A 23,162-nucleotide genomic window follows, 5' to 3' on the forward strand; every position below is an offset into this window, starting at 1 on the left:
TACAATTCTTTTCCCGCTGTCATCTGCCCTCCAGCTGGCATCCCTTGCGTCCGTTGTGTTTTTGTGGTCCCGATATGTGGTCCTGCCGGCAGTCAAATCCACGCTGAAGAGTCGTCAGGGAAGAATGGCGTACAAAGACAAGAACTGGATACCAGAGCAAAAGACACAAGGGCCATGCAAGGGATCACCGGGGACACCGCAGCCGCAAGGGAGATGTTGTCACAACTTGCTCTGTCAAGAGTTGTTCTCCATCGCAGAGGTGTGGGGGGAGGGGGATGGGGGAAGCAACAGTGAGATGGGTGAGACGTGGACAAGGTCTGGACTGGGCATGGCCCAGGCCAACAATGGCATATCTGACAAAACCTGACGACATACCACGAGCTTGTCTCGATGATCGACCGTCGATCTACGACAAGAAGGTGATAAGAATGGTAACGATATTGAGGATGGTGAAGAAACGAGCAACCATGATGACCACCAAAAGCCTCCAAAATTTCGATAAAACAGGTCATAAGACGTCTGTTCCTGTCGATTCGTTTGGTGCAGGCAAACATGGGCCATGCCTCCTCTGGCTAAGTTGAGGGGAAACGGGGAGGGGGTAGAGAGAAGAAGGAAAGGGGGGGGGAGAGAATCTAAAAAGGGTCGCTATCAGGAGCTAATTTGGAGCTCCAAAAGAGCTTCGATGTGGAAAGAAAGAAACGACCATCACGAAAGACAAGCTAAAAGGACCTGTGCGCGCTGCTTACCCCCTTGCGTCTAGCTTTAGTGCCATGGAGCTCTTGCCCAGCCGTCATGTTGCTCTAAATCTCATGAGGTTAGTCAATTTCTTGTAAGAAAAGAAATCGTCGATGAAGGACCGAAATGGGAAATGGAAAATGGAAAGCGGAAAACCGAAAACAGAGAGACGAGAATGCAGAACAGAAAGCCAAATGACGCAAGACAAGACAGCAATTTATCAGAGGCAGTATTTACGGAATCATTGGGCTGTATGGACGAAACAATTCAGCAGTACGGTAGAATCGAGCCAGGCGATGCAGTTGGTGTTCATTATTATTATCATTTCCACATAGAGATTTATCTATGGCTCTTATGTTTCTGTTTCTGCCGTTAAGTGATTATCAGATTGTCGTTGTGAAACCCCCTTCCAACTCCGTAGTCACGCACAATCGTCCGTTCTCTCTCACACGTAGTCTCGGTATTGGACAGGCACCGTGGGCCACTGGTCAATGCCGTCCTGAATGGCCACGGCCATGCCGCCCATCAGGTGGCTCTGGATGTGGCAGTGCACGAACCAGGCCCCCGGGTTGGTGACCCGGTAGCGCACGACCATCCAGGCCGGGCCCGTGGTCGCGGCCGGCGTCAGGAGCGTGTCCCGCTTTGGCGGCGTGTCCATGTTGAACTGCTGCGGGATGTGCTGCAGGGCCTCGGCGACGCTGCTGTACGGAAAGATGCCGTCGCCGGTGCCGATGAGCCACATTTTGTTGCCGTGCTTGTGGATGGGATGCGGCGGCATCGGGAACGACAGCTCCTGGAATACGAGATCGATCCACTCGCCGGCGCGCGTCGTCAGCGTGACGTTGTCTCGGCCTGCGGGCGCAGGCTGAAATAGCAGAGGCGTGTCGCTGTCGAGCTGCATCGGGTAGGCCGTGTGGTTGAGGGCCCAGCTGTAGCTGGCGCCGGCGACGCGGATGCCGAGCGTATATGTGCGGTTGGCGGCGGCGGGCGATGTCCGGACGTCGTCGTCGGGTGGGAACGCAAGCATGTCGGCCTGCTTGAAGAAGACGACGCTGCTGGACGTGTTGGTGCCGACGTCGTTGATCACGGGTGCGGTGGGCATCTCGGACCGCGCCGGCACGCGTACGGACGTGTTCTCGTCCTCGGCGCGCACCACCATGTTGGCAAACCCCGTGATGCTTTGCGCGCCCGTCGTCGACGCAAATCGGATCGTGTAGTTGCCGTCCGCGGCCGCCACGGGCACCAGCACGGAGTAGCGCGCGCCGTTGGTGACTGGAATGGCGTCAACGCGCATGGGCTCGATGTACGACCCGTCGACGGCGTAGAGCCACAGCGCGTGGCCGTCAATGGCAAACATGCCCGTGAGAAGGCCAAACGCGCCGATGACGTCGAACGCTGTCCACGTTTCGGACGATGCGGACCGCGTGACCTCCACCGTGGCCAGCGCGTGCTCCGTCGGCGTGCACACGTCAAAGACGTCCGGCGGTATCGCCGACAGGTTGCTCGGCGTGCCCGGCGCCGCGATGACGTTGGCAATAATGCTGGCGGGCAGGCAGCCTTTTGGTGTGAGAGATGTCTCGTTGCCCAGGTCCAACAGGTGCTTCTGCGCGGGCGTCACGAGCGCCTGCCGTTTGGCGGCGGACCAGCAGTCCACGCGCCCCTGCCCGTTGATCAGCACGGCGTCGTAGCACGGCGTTTCAATGCCCGACGCCAGCTCAATGGCCCATCCGTCCTGCGATGGCACATGCCGGAAGTCCGACAGCACGAGCGGCCGGCTGGTCCGCTCGGCCGCCAGCAGCGCCTGCCGCTGCGCGGTGCTGTTGGCCATGCTCTCAAACGGCCGCGGACGTGTCTTCTTTGCTCGTATCACAAGCGGCCCGATCATGCCGTCATCCAGCTGCCCCCGCTCGTGCGCATGGTACCAGTAGCTGCCGTACTGCGTTGCCTTCCATTCGTACAAGAAGCTGCGTCCCGGCTGGATCGGCCGCTGGGTCAGGCCCGGCACGCCGTCGGACCAGTTGGTGCCCTCCATCTCGATCCCGTGGAAATGCATCGTCGCGTTGTAGGGCATGGCGTTGTGCACTACCACGTGGACCACGTCGCCCTCGTCCATCTCCAACAGCGGACCAGGGAACTGGCGGTTGATGAGGATCATTTTGCGCGTGAAGCCATCGGGCGCGTGGTCTTCCCACGTCAGCGTGAGGTCGAAAACACGGATACGGCCGCCATCGTCGGGTGAGAGGCTTGCACTGGCCGTGTCGTTGATGTGGGCAGAAGCAATGCCTTTTGAGATCGATGCGCCGCTGGTCAGGGCATTAACGGCGGGTGCCAGCCAGAACGCCGCCGTCCGGACGCTAGAAAACAGACGCATGGTGCTGAGAAGACGACAAAGGGGCGCGCTGACGAGTCGTGGTGTCGACAAGTCGAAGCTGTGGAGGAAGTTGGGAAGCAGGAAAATTCATCGAGACGTGGACAAGTAGCGACTGCCCCAGCTGCACCAGGAGCAACGACATCAAAAGCGGGAATGTTTGTCGCAGATCTCATGATGAGGTTGATGTGGGGATAGACCACAGCAACGTGATATGAATGTAGGGAACATCGGGAGAAACTGAGAGAAAGCGGAACAGACGACAGGGAAAAAAGCAATCGAGAAGTACAAAACATGCCCATTCATTCCAATCATTTTGGTGATGATGCGCGCTGAGATGTCTTACTAAGTGCCATGAGAAGCAACGATCGGCGCCGCAGAACGGGCGCTACGACAAAAGAGGCAAAGAAACAGGGACAGAAAAGCAAAGCAAAGCACAGCTGGCGGAAGCATTCATGCACCGTAAACATGATTATGGAGTGGATGACGGCCCAACCCGAAGATTTGAGTAATCATGCAAGGAATTGAGTGTGTTGTCTAAGTAACTGTGCAGACGAGACGGACAACAGTCGCTTCTCCTCTTCCATTTTGCAACTGCCTAGAACCGGAACGATTCGAAGTCGGCAAGGGGCTGTCTAGAGCGAGGATGGCAGACAGACATTGCTGCATGAACACCAGTCAATGGTTTCGCGTGTGGGAAACGAAGTTGATTGTGAACTGTGCCAATGGTGATTGTCTGACTTCGAGGCGACGATGCATGTGGCTCAGCCCAGTCTACTTTGCAGCCGTGCCAGCCCGGCCACGGCCTGCTGCACGCCGGGCGCAAACGCCATCGTCTCGCTCATAGCCTTGGCCTCGCTGAACCGCTTTGTCGCTTCCCGCGCGTCGCCAAGCAGCGCCGCAATATCGCCCAGGTTGCACAGCGCCACCACGCATGCTTCATCGCACTCAGGCGTGCGCGCATCGCCAGACGTGTCCGTCGCGTGCTGGTGTGCGTTGGTCGCCCACCGCTGCGCTGTCTCGTAGTATGCGCGCTGCGCTTCTTGCTGCGTGATTTCCTTGCCGACGGCCGGTGTCTCGACGACGGAGCCCACCAGTGTTTCGTAGGGCGGCTGGACGGGGTGCTGCGCAAACGACACGGCCAGGTTGTTCATAATGACGGCGCTGTGACACGGGTCGCTGCACACGCGCAGCGCCTGGAAGAAGAGCGGCAGCGCCAGGTGAAACTGCGACCGCGACTCGTAGCTGTGGCCCAGCGACTCGAGCGCCGCGCCCATCTCCACGGGGCTCATCCACTTACCCTCGCCGTCCTTGGTGCCCGCCGTGGCGCGCCGCTGGAACTCCTGGAGGGCCGTGTCGACGGCCCACACGAGCCGCTCGTGCGCCTTGTCCGCGATGAGCACGTGCTCGTCGGCGTACAGCTCGCCCAGCTTGACGCTGACGCCGATGGCCTTGCGCAGGATCCGCGAGCGCCGGCCCCAGACGGTTTCGGTGGCGGCTGTCATGTCCACGCCGCTGTCTTCGGCCTCTTTGGCCGACTTGCCCGTCAGCAGCGGCGGCGGTAGGCGGGGCGAGAGCGTACCGACGGTGCCCTGGCCTGCTTTACCATCCTTCTCGTCTTTCTCCATGAGGTCCACCCACCGCCGGCAGTCCGCGAGCAGCAGCTCCAGGATCTTGATGGACGCGTCGTAGCTCTGAATCCGCTCCAGCCACGACGCCAGCTGGATCCGGATGCCCAGCACGTCTTCCGAAAACGGGTCCAGCCCCAGCTCGTCGCACGCCTCGAGTGCTTGCCGGTAGTTTTTCAATGCCCGCTTCGGGTCCGGCGCGTAGTTGCTAAAGTACAGCGCCCGCCGCAGGCACTTGGCCACCTCCGGCGGGTAGCGCGTAAACTGCTTGGAGTTGAAATAACTAAAGTAAATGCGCGCCACGTACGCAATGACAAACGCGCTCGCAACGAGCACGGCCAGCGCGAGCACCAGCTCTTCCGGGTTCGATCGGTACAGCGTCCGCAGAGTCGCGCCCTGGAACGGCATGAACAGGCTGCGGAGGCTGCCGCCGAGCGCCTGCAGCAGCAACCGGAAAATGGGGACACGGCCACGTGGTGGGGGTGGGGGAGGGGGAGGCGGGGGCTGCTGCTGTCCAGACGAGCCGTGTCTTCGGCTGCCATCATGCCTGCGCGGAGACGTAGATAGCCGCCGGCAGTGCAGCTGCGTCTGCTGCCACTGCAGTCGCACGCGGCCTTGGATATGTCCAGGACCGTGGACGCAGACGTCGACTTGCACAGACGCCGACGAACACGTCGATTGCCTGCGGGTGGATAATGGCCGCAGCGTCGCCGACAGGGCAAACGGCCCGGCTGTGCGGCTCATGTGCCGGTAGGCGGCGTTTGTCGCTGCCAGTGGTCGAGACATGGTTGTGGCGATGTGAGGATGTTGTTGATGTTGAGTCTGTCAACAAAACTCGACGTGACGTTGGTCGTACTTGCCCCGAAATCTGTCAAGCTCTGACCTGCGATTCGCCGGATTCGACGTCACGTGGCCGGACGTCCAGAGCCTGGCTGCACAGTGCAAGTGACTGTAGCGAATGGTCAAACCATTGGATTTACGAAAATTATATGCCTATATTTTGAATGCTGTCAATTGTTCGTTGTATTATTTATGAATTCATCTCGGAGCTATTTACAGGCAGCCTAAAAATTGGCTTTTTTATACAATAGAAGTGTATGATCTGAGGTCAGAGGGCTTTATCCGCTGAGAGAGCTCAGACACAGCTCGCACTGTGCGCGATTCCTTCCTATAATCACGTGCGAAATTGCGAGCTTCGGTTTACCGAGCATGCCATTCGCTGGCGGTCCCTCCACACTTTCCCCATAGCACAGCCGACAGTGGGCTCCATCGCTCCTGCCCGTTAACCCCACCACCTACGGCTGCCACCTCGCCAGCACCGCTTGCTTCGAGGCTGCCACTTTCCCCGACTGCCACCAATTGATCGCGAACTCTTGAAAATAGCTGCATTCACTTTGACAGACGTCAGTACGTCACATCGACGGCCTTTCTAATCTCTCCACCAAAGGTAAAACTTGAGCTTGCAAAGCCCCTCTAAGATACACAAACGTCCTACTCTTTACAGACGGCCTCTTGTTGCAGCAGCAGGACTTGTGAAGAGCTCGCCTCCTTGCGTCAACTGGTTTTGACTTTAAGGCGACAACCTCTTACTGACAACAAAAACAGAACATATTAAGAATCCCCGTTTGCATTCCCGCAATCACTGTCAATATGGCCGGCAAGTTTGAGCCCAAGACGCCCGTCAACCTGCAGCCCCCCAAGGACGACCCCATCACTCTGGAGGAGCTGAGTGCGGCCAATGGTGAGTTTCGAACTGATGCCAAACATTTCCTCGCCTCATGTCCTTTTCCGTCTGCTAACAAGTCAAGGCGTCGACGGTGGCAAGTGCTATGTTGCAATCAAGGTAAGCAAAAGTGGAAGATAGGAGGACTGTATCACTGGACAGTGTGACAGCCGAGGACAAGGACGTTCCACCGTCCACGTTCCCTCGTCCCTTTGCGTCATGACAGGAGCAAGCGAGGGACAGAGTACACAATCTTGCCCTTACTATCGTTCCCTGGCGTTCGTGGTCCTTGTTCCTGCTCCTGCTCCAGCTCCCGTTCTTGTCTCCGTTCCTGTCTCTGTTCTTGGCATTGACCGTCCTTTCCCATATTGCAGGGTCTCGTCTACGATGTGACTGGAAACAAGGCGTATCAACCCGGCGGATCCTACCACGGTGAGTACCCCCCGCACTCCATTTATGTTTGTTTTTCTTCCTTTTTTTTTTTTGTTCGTATTGTCAGCAGCATCCTAACAGAACAGTGTTTGCCGGCAAGGACGCGTCGCGGGCGCTCGCCCTGTCGTCCACAAAACCCGACGACGTCCAGTCCCAGTGGCAGGACCTCGACGACAAGGAAAAGGGTGTGCTCAACGACTGGATCACCTTCTTTGCGAAGCGGTACAATGTCATCGGCAAGGTCGTTGGTGCGACGAACCTGTCGTAGGTGTACTGCGGACGGAATGGTGAGGTGACGAGACATAAGGAACAGGGATTGCTCGTTGTTCGGTCTTTTGGTCTCGCTGGACCTCGTTCGACAAAAGGAACAGGAAACACAATAAAGAATCTCCTCTATATTGATCACTCGGTACACATTGTCTGTGTATCTTGTCCTTGGTCTTGTTCGTTGGACTGCGTCGCTTTTTCTTGTTTTCTTGTCCTTTTTTTCATTTTTTTTTTTTTAAAAAAAAGAACGTAAAACTTAAATTGGCCAAGACGTCCCCTTTGTGTCCCGTGGCTCGTGCCTCGTATTTCCATGTCTGCAATCCACAATATCTGGTCATCCACCTCCTCACCTATGCCACCTCCTCTCCCCCCTCGGTAGGGCTTTCCGGTTCAACGTGAGCAAACATACATTGAAACAAATAGAAGGGGAAAGCACTGTGGACACAGAACTACACGACGTCGTAGAAAACACACAACAATCATCATTGATCCCGCGGACAACTACCGGCGCACAATGCGGGCGATTTCTGACAGTTGACAGACGGCGCATTGTGTTACAAGTCGTGTCTGACGAGGACAATGGCTGGTTTCGCCTCATCATTTTGTAGAGTCCCAGTGCTGATGAAGAGTACGACTTTGAAGGCACACAGCTGCAAGGTACCAGGGCTGCTAGTTACATTATGGTCTCGAAGGAGCCGGTCGCTTACCGTCCGGTATGTGCCCCCTTCTTCTGGGAAGAGAGAGGTTTCAATCTCGGCTGCCACCATCTGTTGAGATTGTGGCACAGTCAACGGTCAGTCTCAACCACAATTGGCCCCTAGACTATGCAGAGTATGTGTCACGGGCGAAGGAAACAGCTACAGAATTGTGATCTGTGGCTGTCATGCGACTGGTGCAGTCTATGTTTGAGCTTCATTGAAGGCGTGGAATGAACGTACTATTGCGATCATACACGAGCATTGGGAAGATCCCATAATAGCCGTTTATGTGAAATTGCTAACTAAGATACTAACAAGTACTACCAAAGGTAAATCAAATTGCCCCGTTAGATATACATCGTACGAGAAGAAAAAGGAACGGGTAAGGATACGATGGAATGATAAGCTATGTGATAAAATGGAAATTGGCCTTCTCTGGTTAGCTGTTGTTTTTTTTTGGGGGGGGGGGGGTATTTATGCTGCAATTTTGCTTGAATGTGCTTTTTTTCTTTCCATGACCTTGTGTAATCTGTTAGATTCGCTAGCAGTTGTTATAATTGTAGCTTGGGAAACATACCTCACAAAGCACTCTAAAAAGAATTGTAGTGAGAGTGCATCCCGTATGACACGGATGAGGACGACGACGACGATGCCGACGACATCGACGGCCGCTGCTTGGAGATGCAGGAATTGCAGTCGACCTGCTGGTCCCAAACGTTGCGTAGCTTGGCCACGCCAAAGCACTGATGGTTGAGGTCATTGCGGGCGAGGTGGCAGTACGACTTGAGCCGCGTCTGCGAGCAACCGCAGTTGAAAAGGAACTCTTCGTATTCACACATTGCGGAGATCTTGTAACGATTTTGAAGAGGAGAGACGGTTCAAATATTCTCTTGTAAGGCCAAGACCGTGATGGAGATATCAAACGCAAGAACGAGTTTTTGATTGAGAAGCTGGTGATAGATACTGATGAAGGATGAAGGATGAAGGATGAAAATGAGGACGAGGATGAGGATGAAAGGCCAACAAAATAAGACAAGTTGGCTCTGGGAGCAAGGTCTATTTATATTCACTTCGAGATGGCAGTGTTCCAAATAAACGTTAGATTTTCTGCTGAATCCCCCACGCAGTTGCCAACGATAAACCATTTCCTTTCTTGATTTGCGACTTCGGTGCGATGCAATGACATTTCTTTTTGTTTCCCCCCCTCGACAACACAGCCGGTGCCTTGTCTGTTGCCTCCGGCATCTCACGAGAGAATCCGTTTGGACGACACGACAGTCTGAGAGTGTATCCTGCTTCCTATTTGTTCTCGTTTCCCAAATTCTGTCATATATCTGATTTTGTTTCTCGAACAACACCAACAGTGCGTTCTGCAATGGGTTGCCAGGTGCGTCGGCCGTGACGACGAGAACGGTGCGTATAAGCGAGCTAGTCATTCGTCTACCATTCAGGGTTTTTACCTTGCCACTCGGTTTCTTTCTCGTAAACGATAACAGCAGAGGTTGCCAGTCTCCTCTTCTCGGAGGGGAAGGATAGGACAAGGTCGTGTTGGTTCGAACGAAGACCGGGAAGCAATAGAGGACATGAAAAAAGAAATAAAAAAAACAGAATGGGGAAAGAAATGTCGAGAAGGTGAGCCACGAAAAAAGTGACAGATCACATCCTTTTTGTTTCTAGTTTTGTCACCCACCCCCTTTGTTTATTTTATTTGGTTTTCTTTTGCTGTGTCACTCCTCTTTTCCTTGTATGCACTCTCTCTGGAAGTGCTTCCTATCCTCCCCGGCTTTCTTGTACGATCGTTGCAGCACATATAGGCATCCAATCGGCCCTGGTTGTTCAGCTATCATATTTCTAATTACTATTATTATTTATTATTTGATTGTTCATTTCATTTTTGGGGTGTCTCGTTTCCCTTATGTACTCTTATCCATCCCTGCTTTGTACTCTGTACAATCCAGCGCCCCCACAACCCGCGTCGTGACCTACCGGCCCGAAGTTAAGCTCCCGTGGTTCTTACCCAACCGAGTTAGTTTTGGTTAAAGAACGGCTATGGGGACGTGAGTATTGACACAGGCTTCTTGAGAAAGGTCCTCAGCACCTGGGACTGGGCACCGGGTTGTCGACTTGCACCGTGCATGGACAGAGCGCAGAGGAAGAGACGAACAGCCTCTCACTTCGTCTGCATATCCTGTCCCGTGTTGGTAAGGGCATAAGGGTTTCGTCACGAAGGCGAGCATGAAGAAGCGCAACGTAGGTTTCTATGGAGCTACTTTCCCCTCGGTCCTGCTGTTCATCTTGTACCCCGAGTGTACAAAGTACGCAGCGGATGAAACGAAGATGTCACTGTGCTGCTCAAGGACACTGTCAAGTTGGCCATCCCTGTAATTTCTTGTCGGTGGAGAGGACTTTTGTGAACGGCAACAGGCCCACTGACCTTCCATAGATACTATAGGATGCGCTTTCATGGTTGTACGACATGGAAACACTGATGGACAGAGACCAATCTACTTGTTACCTTGTCATATGCTCTGTTTTCGGACTGTTCATTCCGTCCCAGTTTCTTCAAAATCTCCCCACTCAATAGAAATGCAAGTCAAAAGCAATCATGCACCTGAACGGCCGAATCAAAATCCTGTGAAAATGACCATGTCCAGACGAAAAAAAAGAAAGGTGCAGGGCCTAGCCCATTTGACGTCTGACGTGCGTCCACGCTGTCCAATAAATCAGGGAGGCGGAGTCTAAAGAACAATGGCATGGGTGTGGAAGAGAAAGAAAAGACGAAAAGGTTGACAAAAAGGTTAACGAGGGGGTGTGGAGGGTGTGTGGGAGAGAATTGCATTCTTTCAGCTTGAGACTTGTATTTTTTCATGGTTATCTGACAGGCTCCCAGAAGATCAATCTATCTCAAGGAGATGGCCGTAAGCAATGTAGGTCCTATAGAACCGGCTTGGTGCAGGAGGGGCCAAACAATAGAACCAACGATCTCTCCTACCATCCGTCAATCTGCTACCGATCGCGAGAGGCCCTGTGCCTTCCTTTACCCAGAACCAAAGGCTGCACTTACCTTACCACTGCAGGATAGCGCTGAGGCCCCAAACCCAAGATTCCACTCTCCAAGATCTGCTTTCCAAGATTTAAGGACCAAGATTGCCTCGAATCGTGTTTAGATTTGGGGTAGCGTATTCTGGAGAAGCAGAATTATGTTTGCTGCGTAGGACTGGAGATACCTAGACATTCAAAGTGGACTTTTTTCTGTTGCAGTGAATATTGACTTGTCTGAGCAGTTGCTTGTATTTCTTGGCTTTTTTTCTGGTAAGAATAGGGAAGTCACCGGTTCCCTTTGTTCATTTTCAGCTGCATCCATGCACGGCTGTAGCGTCAGCGTGGGGGTTCTCACAGATTGTTCAGACTGTATCGCCTTGCAGTGTGTGCATTAGTGGCCGTTTTCCCGACTTCGTTGTGGGAGTGAAATTATCAGTTCTGGCACTCCGTCTCAATTTTGTTCTGATTGCATAATATTTCTTTATTTTCCGTCTCTCGTCCTGTTTTGTCATTGTTCCATTATTCGCGCTCTCGTGTCTGCACCTTACAGCTCCTTGACGCAGACTGCATGCACGAGACAAAGGAAAAAGAAAACATTATCACGGGTTCATGCAGAAAAAGAGAAGAAAAGAAAGCAATGCCAGCAACACCCCTGCCACCCACCGTGTTCACCGCCCATCCCCGGCCTCTCCCTTCTTTATGATTGTCTGTTGGGACTCGTGTTCTGTCTGGATGCACGTAAGACGCATCTCCACGAATGAAGGCTGGAGCAAACGCCGGGGACAATTCCGTGGACATGGGTGTGACGGGCCAAGATTATGAACGGCGATGTTATGGCATGTATGAATGCGCCGCCTGCTGGTTGAACTGGCTATCAAAGCATCTTTTATGGTCGACAGCTTTCTTCTACTCATTTTCTAATAGGACGCTGGAGATGTATATCCATGCAAGCTGTAACCGAGATGCAGGTTGAGAGGCCGTGTGCCAACCAAAACGGAAAGAATGAAAACGCCACGAAACTCGCAAGCGACGCAAATGCGTCAACGGTCCTGTGCTCTTTTTGTTTTTTTTTTTTTTTTTTTTTTTTTTTAAAAAAAAAATATTAATAAAAGAAGGAGGACATAGATATAAGGCGAAATAAGAGAGTACATACATAGCTTTCTCATCAAGTCTTCGCTTCAGTAATAAGTCATATTTTACGTCGTTGCACTTCTTTCTATGCCGTAGTACAGCTGTGTGTCCACCTGCAGGATGTTAGTCTAGCTTGTCCGTTATTGGATGGCAGGGAGGCTACTCTGGTCGGGAGAGAAGAGACAGAGGCGTATTGCGGTGTAAACTTGCATGAGCTGGAGGGTGTGAGGGTCTGGCTGGCAGATTTGCAAAGGGATGTATCCTACTGGATACAAGTGTCGTATGGTTCTGCAATCCTTGTCCATGTTTGCATTCCGGTGTTTGTCATTCAGCCACTCGTCAGGATTTGATCTTGCCTTTTTGGAGCGTCATTTTGTGGTGAGAAATCTTGATCTTGCTGCCATTGCTTTCTTCTGTAAGGAAAGTGCACGATTTATTTTCGTATGGAAACACATGGTCCGCATTTTGCAATGCGGCGACTGGGACTTTACTCTTTAGTTCCTCGTCCTCCTCATTATCTTGTTCATTATCTTGTCGTTTTCGCACTTTTGGGATTCACTGACCTGTGTTTCTTTCTTCTTTTCTTTGTCATTTTTTTTCTGCTCACAGGAGTACTGCCGGACAACACATACTTTCATACCTCTTCTCTCCACATTTTAACAATAACTCAGGAAATTGAGAGAAGACAAGGGAGAGGTTTTCCCCATCTTGCTCTGCTTTCGATTCTAACACCTTCGTTCATCTCACTGTTAGTTGTTATTATTCCTTTCTCTTTTTTTCCTGTAGTTTTCGGTTCCGTCATTTATTGTCCTTCGTTTATGAACACCATCTCTCTTTTCATCTGTTTGACCAAAACGTTAATCCTCGTGATGCACATTATGAGCAATTGTACTGCACTTTGCTGGGCTCGACAGTTTCGCAACGCCTTTTAATTCAAGATGCCTTCCCACTTACAGTGTGGCTTTTCGTAGACCCACCTCGAGGGGTTTTGATGATTTGTGTTATTTTGTTGTGCATCTTTCTCATGTCTGACAACAAGTGCTGCCAAAATGCAATACTTCTTAACTGCATACTTTGTCCAAAACCGAGCGAACCCTCGTTCCTTCCGTCTTTTGAGGCAGCTGTGTTTCAAGACACGCTGACTGGGCTCTGTGCACATCTCATCGCTCCTTCCGCGCCACGTTTCTTGCCTGTCCCGTGCCTTGCCCAGTCGCTAGCCAATACCCTTTCAGCCTCACCATCCACCACCGGCCTGGCCTGGTCCAAAAGGCCGCACAGGGCACTTTGCCACCACGAATTAGGCACCGAAAGCCGTCCAAACTGTAACCGCCCCGCTCTGTTACCCGTCGCCTGCCGGATTTGGCGCTTCTCAGCCTCATCTCAGATTGAGCAGTCGCGACAGCATCCAAATCTAAACAATATGAGTCGCTCTTTCCCTTTCCCACGATCCTTCTACTCCCCCACACTCCCCTGAATTTTCAACGCGCTCTTCTTTTAGACCTCCAGCTTCACGCATCTCTTGCCGCGACGCGACTTCAGGTCCACGTTCTTCTTTTCGCCCTTGGAGGGACTGCGCCGTCCCGCGTCAGCTCGGTTAGCCTTGCACCTCAGGGTTCTCACACACCGCTCTTCTTTGTCAGACTGCTCCCGCGCCACAACAGAGCGACAGTTACCGGGTCTGCTTCCCGGTTGTCTCTCCGTTCTGAGGGATCTTTTTGTCGACGCGGCGCTGGCCGCTCGCATGCACCGGTTGCCGATGTTCCTTAACGGCCGAGACTCGTGGTGGAGCCTCGTCTCCCTTCGGCCGATCGATGGCATCGCGACTCCAAGCTTGATCCCGTCACCTCTTTTCTGGACTCGCCTTAACAGCCACAACAGCCTGGCGAGCGAATGCTCTCGGAGGACAGCGCCACTCCGTTCGCCCACGCGCACACAACTTCCCCTCGGCTGTTGCGGAGGTGGCTGTCCACATCAGTAGCACAATCACAATGGATCGCATGTCATCCCAACAAGGTAGCCCTTCTCATGGCGTCATGATGGTAAGAAATCTCGCACGCTGTTGGTTGGCCAAGACGTCCTCTACGCAATCTGACACTCGCCTTCCAAGCCGCCCCCCTATGCCAACTTGAAACCGGCAATGGTGGACTATATTGTCAACTCGGACGATGTCCCAGTCGGCGCCAAGTTGCATGGGCATGGCCTAACGGCGATTACCCCGCCGTGCTTTTTATATCGAGAACACCCTGCGGGACCGGCATCCGAGTTTTCGGCCACACCAGACTCCACGTATGGTACCAACAGCTTCCGTAACAAGCCGAGTACTGGCGGGCGCTCTCTTCACGATGGCTCCAACGCCACGACGTTGAGCGGGTTGGCCCGTTTGGATACTGCTATTGGTGGTATACAACTAGACACGCGGTCTGCAGCCTCGCTGCCTCCATCTGACTTTTACATGCCCGCGACCAGTGACTCCGAAAATTGGACACAGGGAAGTATACCAACGTTCAGCCATATGACGCACGATGACCTGTTTGAAAATGCCACTACTGGCTTCGACACGACAGACATGTTCAGCACTCCGGATATCAACGACAGCCAGAGCGTGAACGGGGCTGCAGAGATTGTTGAGCTCCACTCGTTTCAGAACCAGAACGGTCACAACTGCTCTCTGTGCCCAAAAAATAACAGAAAAGTCACCAAAACAAGGTCCGAGATGATGTACGTGACGGGGTTTTGTCTTGTTTAGGTTGCTTTCGTGCACTTTAGACGTTGTTTTGTGGTACTTGGACTGACTTGTTATTTCTCGTCTAGGAAACATATTCGCATTCACCTTAAGCCGTTCAAGTGCCATGTGGCCGACTGCAAAATGGCTTCCGTTGGGTTTGCCAGCGGGGGAGATCTGAAAAGACATCACACGTCTTGCCACAAAGATATCAGGACCCTCTCGGAGTTTTTCATATGCAGCCATGGAATATGCAGTGAGAGAAGGAAGCCTTGGCCACGTTGGGACAATTTGAAAAAACATATCCTGGATGTACACCATGTCAAGGCAGACAACCGCGAGAAGTATCTTGTGAAGTGAGTGTTTGCCTCGCCACAAATGTCCCCTTATTCAATGTTTATGGGAGCGGCCATATTTGGATGCTCTGGCTAATCTGCTTCGCTTAGAAATAACGACCCACTGGAAAGTGATCTTGCTGGCATGGGCCTCCCTTCCGAACCAGATATCACCCAATCGCCGGCTTTGGACACCGAAGTTGGCTCTATCGACTTGCACGATTTCGTGTCGGAAATGAACGAACTCATGGCCGAGCCGTTTACAAGTGCCACATGGACCAGCGCCTCTACAAGACCATTGGTGCCCGCGACGAAGAACGAGTCCATGGCAACGCGGTTAATGTCATCAAAACTTCGTAGCATTCACCCGACGATATCGGCGACGAGTGACGTTTTCAATTTTGCATCGGCACTGCCTCTGAGCCTTCCTTCCCCGACGCTCTTGTCACCACAAATCCCGTCATCCGCCCCAAGCCTCGGGCATCAAAGGCCAAGTACCTTTCATTCCACCCCGAATCCACCTGTGACTGTCCATCAGCTATACGGCCACCCATGGCAGCAAAGGATGAACCCAAAGCCGCCACTTGATCGTCCTCGGGATGGCAGTGATGTCCTTTTTGGCACGCACACGTGGCCAAGATTTGAGCGGCACTCAGTTCCTGTTGAACCAGTGGCCCCGAAACGAGATGTGCACCGCGCCTATGCGGATCGCTATGGCATGGATGCGATTCGACGTATGCAAACAGGCCCCGACCCGTCACCTCTGCTCAAGTACACGGACGGAACATGGGCGTCTGTACACTTTCATTCAATGCTTGCGGGTCCTAGCAAGGGCATGTCTCCCGGTCTCGACGCCGTCGCAGGAGCCCCTAATCGCCACATCCAACTTCAAGACGACCTATCTGAAATAATGGCGGTTGAGACGCAGACGAGCTCTGATGGCGGCCGGAATGACGACGTTGCTGCCAGCATTGACGCTGTTGCTATAAACGAAGGCGATAGCATGAAACAGCCGCAGCAACCATTGAAGCGCCAACGTGGGGAAGAGAAATCGCATGATCAAGATGCACAAGAGGAGCAACGATTAAAGGTGTCTAGAGCGTCGCCGACAGTGTTGCAAGAGACACAGGAAGTTACACGTGATCTATCTGTTGGCGCAGAGAGCTACATTGACCTCACAGTACCCGACGTGGAGAGCGAGTTTGAGGATGTCGATGCCAAAGGTCCCACCGACGTCGACGAGACGTACGCTTCGGCTGCTGTTATGGATGACATTGCGTTTGATACTTTGTCAGACGACCGCCTACAAGCTGTTTTGAAGAGATTGAAGAGGCTTGATGACGCTGGCGGCCGACTGGAAAGCCTAGGATTCCGGCTGGTTGAGGTTCCCGTAACTCCGGCAAAACGCAGTGTGCCGAGTGTGCGATCAGAGCATACAGCTACAAAGGAAGCAGGGCGTCACCCTTGTGCACAGGATGGATGCTCTGCATCGTTCGTCAGCAAGGCGTCATTACGGTATGAACATATTCCAAGTGCTCAGTTTTGCACCCCTGTCATTTACTGACCTCGCTTGACATGTCTAGAAAACACGAGAAGCGGCACCAGCGTCCATATGCATGCACCTTTAGCTGCATGATGAAGGGCAGCGATGCAAAGCTGTTTGGTAGCAAGAATGACTGGAAGCGGCACGAGGAAGGCCTCCATTTCCAAGAGCCTGTTCATGGTGAGGAGTGGCAGTGTGGTGAGATGATGGATACGGTGGACGAGAACGTCCGCGTCCCTTGCTGCCAAGTCTTCAAGTCGGCGCCGATTTACCGGCGGCACCTGGTCCGACAACATGGCTACAGTGTGGACGACAAGAAAACACTTCGTGAGAAGACGGCGCGATACAGGGCTGTTCCAGCCGAAAGCTGTAGGTACTGGTGTGGCTTTTGCGAGACATACATTCGCGTCACTGCTCGGGTTCAGCCAGCTAGTACCAAAACAAGTGGTGAAAGCAGCAACAGCGATACCAACGCCAAAGCTGTCGCCGAAAGCTCCGCTGCCAACATGGACGACGCTGACGACGACGACGCCGGCAAGGGAAAGGGAAAGCAAAGGGAGACTGCGTCAGAACCTCAACTGTGCCGGGACGGATACATTCTCTTTTCCGAGTTCTTGAGCAAGCGGTTTAACCACATTGACAATCACTTTGTGGGCCGCGGCGAGCGGAAAATGAACATTGCAGAGTGGGTGCCCGACGATGCACTTGGACCCGAGCCCAACTACAATGACAGTGAAGTTTCCTTACGGAGCCACCGAAGCAACCACGACGACGCGGCGTTTCGGAAACGACACCATGGAGATGACCAGCTGTCCAGGACGAAGCGGAGTAAATCGTCGAGACGAAAAGCTGGAGCGCGCTTCTTTTCATGGGTTTGTGTAAGTGTCGGACTTGCTACTTTTACTTCATCTTCACGTCTTCGGTTCACTGCATTGATTCGCTAATGTTTTACTACAGTGCCGTTGCAAGATCATCAACACCGCCAATTCGGATGTCATGTGCAACGACTGCCAGCACGCCATGTGCGGTGTGTGTGACCGCGAGTGAGATTTTCGACCCCAGTTGGCAGTTGGCATAGTCTGCGGATCTGAACTTGTGCTGCTTATCACAAACTTTGACTTTGTTTTCCTTCGATTATGTTGACATATTTTGTTGATTTGACGGGACATTAACGACCCAACACAAACCTTTTTGACGAACCACCAAGGCCCATGAAAACTAAGGGTACGGATACCATCATGGCTGATTGGTTCTGATTTATTTGCATATTTTCTGCTTTTCTTTTGTCACCTGTAAGGATTCCAGGACTTGATATTTTGGAACTTGAGGAGTCTTTGGACTTTATTGGACCTTATCAGATGCACATTTTGGCGTTTTGCAGTATTATACCCTACAATTACATTATTGTCGTTTGCTCCTTTCTCGTTGTTCTCGTTCCACCCGAGCTTCAGAGGACTACTCTTACTGATTGTGGTCGATGAGCGCCGTGATCGTTTCCAGTTGCAGCACCAGGTTATGCACAGCCAACAATCGTTCGGTACGCCTTGGGGGCCAAACGACAACATCCTCGAGTGATCCCCCAGTTGACAGCTCGTGCTGGTAAGATTGAGGCGTGTCATTTGGCCCCCAAAATTTAGGTACGACAACAGGACAACAGAATATGCTGGAATGGTCGACCTTTTTCTTGACCTGCATCAGACATGCATCCATACAAAGGCGGTCAGCCATTTTCACCTTTGGTTTGGACGCCTCCATGAAGTCTTGAAAGTATCAGTACGCGAACCTTACTGGCTTCGAACGTGGAAATGGGAAGGAATAAAAGGGAATGGATGGACGAAACGAAGTGGATGGAAATGATGAGAACGGATAAAAACAAATGTACGTGACAGTGGACCAGCGACGCCACCGGAACGCACGTGAAAACGCAAGGCTACCTTCGATTATCACCAAGAAATGCAATGAAGGTCGCAGGCGCTGTGGATCCGCTGCGAAGACCAGGTTGGACCAGACCGCTCCCAGGACCAGAACGCGCATGTTGCACTACGGGGGTGGTATTATCGGTTTCTTTGCCAGGGTCTCAAGAAAGCGCAAAGCCGTCACCGCTATTTGTTGCCCGGGCCTCGTTCGGCCCTACCTAGGAATTATGCCGCGGACTGAACTGGTCGTTGGTAGCAGTGCACGTACTTTTCAGGGATCACGCAGCCACGAGGCATAAATCGAAACAAGAGACACCGAACCATTCCTTTGGAGACATTACTTCTCGAATTTTATTATGTTATTATTATATTGTTTGAAAGGTGCCATTCTTCTTGGTTTCTTTTTCTGGTTTCAGTTCAATTCTGGCGGTTTCCTTTCATTTTCGGACTTTGGCGCCCTGCAGCTGCACACGACCAAGGGTCCCCGACGCTGAAGCTGTCTTACTTTTGAAATATTTGGGTGGGACTGCGTTGTCTCAGTTCTAGCATCCTTTGTTTTTTGTTGTTGTTACCCGTCATTCGGTCTGGCGTGCGCCTTCAACGGGTGAACCTGCCACCTGCGGAGGACAAGAGCTGAGTGAGACGGATCGTCTTCACTTGCACGGTGGAGGCATTTCGTACGCATCTTGTTGGTTATTGATAAAGACATTGTCGCGAGTTTTGACTCCTGTTCTAGGCAACGCTTTGTTGTTATTTTTGGACAAAGATTGCGTTGGCGAGTGACAAAAATAGAGTCGAGTTCCCCTTTCCACTTTGTCAACTTGCACATATTTTTCTTGCAATTTTCTGCAGTGTCAGCGAGCGCTCCACTACAAGTCCACGGTGACTTTCTAGTGTCTACGCTGGCCGTCCCACGACAAGGATGCCTCCACGTGGTGCAGGGTTTGCCGAGATACCGACATCAAGGATTTAGCTGTCACCCTGTATGGTGACAGTACGGAAATGTACTTTTTTGGTAACCTAAATAGGCACTAAGTTCCGAGTGATCACAAGTTGAACACCGGCCGGCCAAACAAGGGTACGAAGCGATCAGAAACGAAAGATCAGAAACGAAAGATCAGAAACGAAAGGTCCGAATAAGAATGGTCAGAAACAAAATATCAGAATAGGAAAAGTGCAGAGAGCTTTTTATATTACATGTTACGCTTACCTGGATTGTAAAGTGTTTTGCCCTGCGTTGTACTCTAAACTTCTCCCTTCACCAGACGAGATATGCGTGAAACACGACAGCCACAAAAGTCCCGAGTCCCTACCGGCATAGGTAGCCTACCACCAGCCACTCCAAATTGTCCGGATACGCGTATAGACGCGCAACACAAGAAAACGGAGAAAACTCAAGAAACGAAACAGCTGGGATTTAATTTAACTGCCCGTTTACACCATGAGTCCCACAAGGACTGGGCTTGTCCCCAGGAATCATGCCTAGTTGCGAATCAGACGGTGAGATTGTCCAAGGTCGCCAAAAAGATGCATTTATCTCAGCGGACACAGATATCAAAAATGCATGAGAATAAGTGCAAACGATACCGGAAAATGAAATACTCCAGAGGCCACAACAACTGGGAAGCCGTTTACTTTGTTTTCCTCCCCATTTTCTTTTCCTTTGCTCGACGGCATGTGGTAACAGGCGAGCAACCATGCGGCTCTAAGTGGGTCAGCATTGTTGAGCATAGCTGTGTCTTGCTCTTCTGCTGCCGTCTCGCATCCCATCGCTAATCTGTAGCGCACAGCTGGACGATCGAACCGGCTGCGTGCATGTCGAGCTTCAGAGCAGTAGATTGCGGCTTTCTTCTTGCGCGAAGCTCGAATAAAAGGCGCGGAAAAGGGGGGGGGGGGGGGGGGGCCGAGAGATAACGCGCCCCAGAAGGTGAACCGGCTGGATTCTTGACCAGATACATTACGTCGTACATACTGCCTCGTTTGGCCGAGGATTCGTGACAAAATAACACGCTTTGTTAATGAATGCCAAAAGGAAAACACTGCATGCACAAACGTGAGTTTTCTGGTGGCCCAGGGGCTTCCTCTATGTCCCTCCATGCAGCCACTGTTAATTGCTTGTCCTCTTTTGGCCCTGTGCAGACCCGTCACCAGCGAAGAAAATTTCCACGTCAAAGGCCTCAGTGGGCCGCTACTGTGGGTAATTTTAGTGACCAGGCCATGCGGGGCACCTTTCGTCATTGCATGTTTTGAAAATCCCCCTGCGATCGACGCTTAGGACTGCCGGGCGTCCACAGGGACCAGCTGGCGACGAAAAATGGCCTCATCTCAGCAAGGACATGGCAAGGGCCAAATTTCTGTGAGCAATCTTTGTAGTGGGAAAGTTCAATGGGGCCGACTTTCGACACGTCGACTTGCGATACGTTCACTTCGAGTTTAACCTTTTTTTTTTTTTTTTTTTTTTTTTTTTTTTTTTTGTAAACCCAATAATAACCCAGGGGCACCACCTCTAAAATGCGAACCTCCTTCGCAAGTTCGCACTCCGACTCCACTCAGCTGCGTTTGCGCTTGTACGCCAATGATAATCCAGGAAGTCCTGCTGGCCACTTTGTCTTTTTTCGTCGCCTTAAATTGTGGTGTTAAAAGCGGGTGTCCTAGTGACTGCAGAAACCGTGACGTCGTCGTCAGCATACATTGTCGATACAGAGGTGAAGTGGAGGGTACTAAAGACTTTGCATTACCCGAGAACTTGTGTGGGTTGGTTGAGTTGTGTTTTCCTAGTATAGATTTGGGAAATCGAAAACCCCACATCGCCTTTTTTTCAATATCGATGTATTGGAGATTTCCTTTTCTCTCTCCGTTTTCTTGTCTTTGGCGCCGAGTAATGTCCGGCGTACTCGGACGTCGAGTCCAGTCTTGGTGTTTTGACACATGTTACGGGCATCGAAAACGGTTGTTGTCAGCCATGTAAGGAAGACGTTCGCATGACGTTTACAGTGGGACAATAAGGTGGGACTCCAAAAACGCGACCAAATCCGCCTACGACGGGAACGGAGCGCTCTAGGCCGTTCCAGGGTCCAGCGCTGGCGGCTTTTCGCGCTAAAATGAGCTTAATTGGTCCCCGTTTTTCGGTCGACATTGAACGTCTCCTTGAAGGAGCGTTTCTCAGCGATTCGCGCGCCTGTATTCTGTATTTCCGTTTTAACCCAACAACCTTGCTACCGCTGTGCGCTCTGTACACTTGGCTGCCATGAGAGGCGAACATTGGGGTGCCATTAAAACCCAGGCTCCGCTTTTATGGACCAGGGGACTCAAGGGAACGCAGCGAGTAGGATGACGGAATGGACTGCTAGGACCGGGCCTTGTCGCTCCAGAGCGTGTGCCAAGCCTGATTCTGGGCGATCATGCTACGGAGTGTTGATTGACGGCCGTGAATATCACTTGGATTTTGTCTGTCTGGGCCTTATGGTGTTCAACCTTTTTCAATCCGTTCAACCCTTTTCAATCCGTTTCAATCCACACGGAATTGACAAACCGGAGCGAGACATTGTGGTTTTGTCGCATTGTCAGATTTTTCTCTTCTATGCGACGCGCTGGACCTAGGTTTGGTGCCCAACGTAATGAGCCCCCCTTGACAAGGCGCAGAATACTTGCTTGTGGTGGGATGAGCAGTCGGGGGACAAAAAAATAAAACTAGAGGAAATACAACTGTACAGTCTCCTTGGCCCGTGCTCCAAAACGCTTTGGAGCCTTTTGACATGTCGCGGTAGTTACGTTGAGCCTCGTACTCCTTTTCCCCTCACGCGTTTTCTAGAACCTTGAAATCTGCGTCCTGACTGGCGACGTTAAATAATAACAATACAATATAAAAAGAACGAAAAAAAGAATTTGATCTACGACGCAATTCGTAGTGCCTCATCAGATATTCGGCGTTGCTTTGAACAGAAGATAGACGGAGGCTGCGAAATGAAATGGATGTCGGGAGGAGGCAGCTCTCCTGGCACAAGGCCGTGGTCTCCCACAAGGCGAGATTAGATACCTCCGAGTTGGCCATGACGATACTTAGGGCCGGCCGACGTGGTGGGCCCTCACCCATGCAGTTGACGAAAACAAACTTGACAGGGCTCCAGATGGACTTGGAGGCAAGGATGTGTGGCGTCCCTTGCACTGCCGTTTCTGGATCCCTTTGCGTGTTCCCAGTCTCTTTCGCTTCCTTGGCCGCCCACCTAACGTCTCGAGCAGAGGGAATGCGTGCCTTGCTAGCTCTGCATCCTCTACATACGATTGAGCCTCCTGCAAATCTAAAACCGCCCATATTAAAACAAAGCATCCCCATGCATTTGGATTTTCGAGTCTGTTTTGTTTTCTTGTCCATTGTTCACGCATTAGAAAACTCCGATGCTTCTTCTGCATCTTTGCCCATTTCTCCTACAGTCACCTCCCCTCTTCAGTTCACTAATTGGCTTGCTTCCCGGCTCGTGCATTTTTTTGACCATCTGTGCTTCCCCTGGTAAGCCTATTCTGTTCATCCCATATTCTGCGCCTTCACGTGCCACCGTGCTGTACGACAGATTCAACAACCTGGATGGGAGCAACAACTGACCATTTTGACATATTTGGAGCCC

At 51.9% G+C, this 23,162-nt stretch overlaps 6 protein-coding genes across 6 annotated transcripts; 2 read left to right on the forward strand and 4 right to left on the reverse strand.

The window, feature by feature from the left end:
• Positions 1-1,180: 1,180 nt before the first annotated feature.
• On the reverse strand, positions 1,181-3,106 carry SPBR_05738 (laccase TilA; the record flags this gene model as incomplete). Its single annotated transcript, XM_040764001.1, has 1 exon — positions 1,181-3,106. One exon carries the CDS (start codon positions 3,104-3,106, stop codon positions 1,181-1,183), a length of 1,926 nt encoding a protein of 641 aa, XP_040622441.1.
• Positions 3,107-3,867: 761 nt separating this feature from the next.
• On the reverse strand, positions 3,868-5,517 carry SPBR_05830 (tpr domain containing protein; the record flags this gene model as incomplete). Its single annotated transcript, XM_040764093.1, has 1 exon — positions 3,868-5,517. One exon carries the CDS (start codon positions 5,515-5,517, stop codon positions 3,868-3,870), a length of 1,650 nt encoding a protein of 549 aa, XP_040622442.1.
• An 864-nt stretch (positions 5,518-6,381) lies between these two features.
• Positions 6,382-7,154, forward strand: SPBR_06164 (progesterone binding protein; the record flags this gene model as incomplete). The annotated part of the gene is made up of 4 exons (XM_040764426.1): positions 6,382-6,472; positions 6,540-6,574; positions 6,829-6,886; positions 6,973-7,154. The coding sequence occupies 4 exons, from the start codon at positions 6,382-6,384 to the stop codon at positions 7,152-7,154; spliced, it is 366 nt and encodes a 121-aa protein (XP_040622443.1).
• Positions 7,155-8,441: 1,287 nt separating this feature from the next.
• SPBR_06300 (uncharacterized protein) lies at positions 8,442-8,690 on the reverse strand (the record flags this gene model as incomplete). The annotated part of the gene is made up of 1 exon (XM_040764560.1): positions 8,442-8,690. One exon carries the CDS (start codon positions 8,688-8,690, stop codon positions 8,442-8,444), a length of 249 nt encoding a protein of 82 aa, XP_040622444.1.
• Positions 8,691-13,518: 4,828 nt separating this feature from the next.
• Positions 13,519-13,842, reverse strand: SPBR_06286 (uncharacterized protein; the record flags this gene model as incomplete). The annotated part of the gene is made up of 2 exons (XM_040764548.1): positions 13,519-13,594; positions 13,649-13,842. The coding sequence occupies 2 exons, from the start codon at positions 13,840-13,842 to the stop codon at positions 13,519-13,521; spliced, it is 270 nt and encodes an 89-aa protein (XP_040622445.1).
• Positions 13,843-14,012: 170 nt separating this feature from the next.
• Positions 14,013-17,671, forward strand: SPBR_05531 (uncharacterized protein; the record flags this gene model as incomplete). The annotated part of the gene is made up of 5 exons (XM_040763794.1): positions 14,013-14,063; positions 14,132-14,742; positions 15,193-16,596; positions 16,665-17,502; positions 17,582-17,671. The coding sequence occupies 5 exons, from the start codon at positions 14,013-14,015 to the stop codon at positions 17,669-17,671; spliced, it is 2,994 nt and encodes a 997-aa protein (XP_040622446.1).
• Positions 17,672-23,162: the final 5,491 nt, after the last annotated feature.

The sequence above is a fragment of the Sporothrix brasiliensis genome (genome assembly GCF_000820605.1).
Source record: "Sporothrix brasiliensis 5110 chromosome Unknown Cont15, whole genome shotgun sequence".
Lineage (NCBI taxonomy): Eukaryota > Fungi > Ascomycota > Sordariomycetes > Ophiostomatales > Ophiostomataceae > Sporothrix > Sporothrix brasiliensis.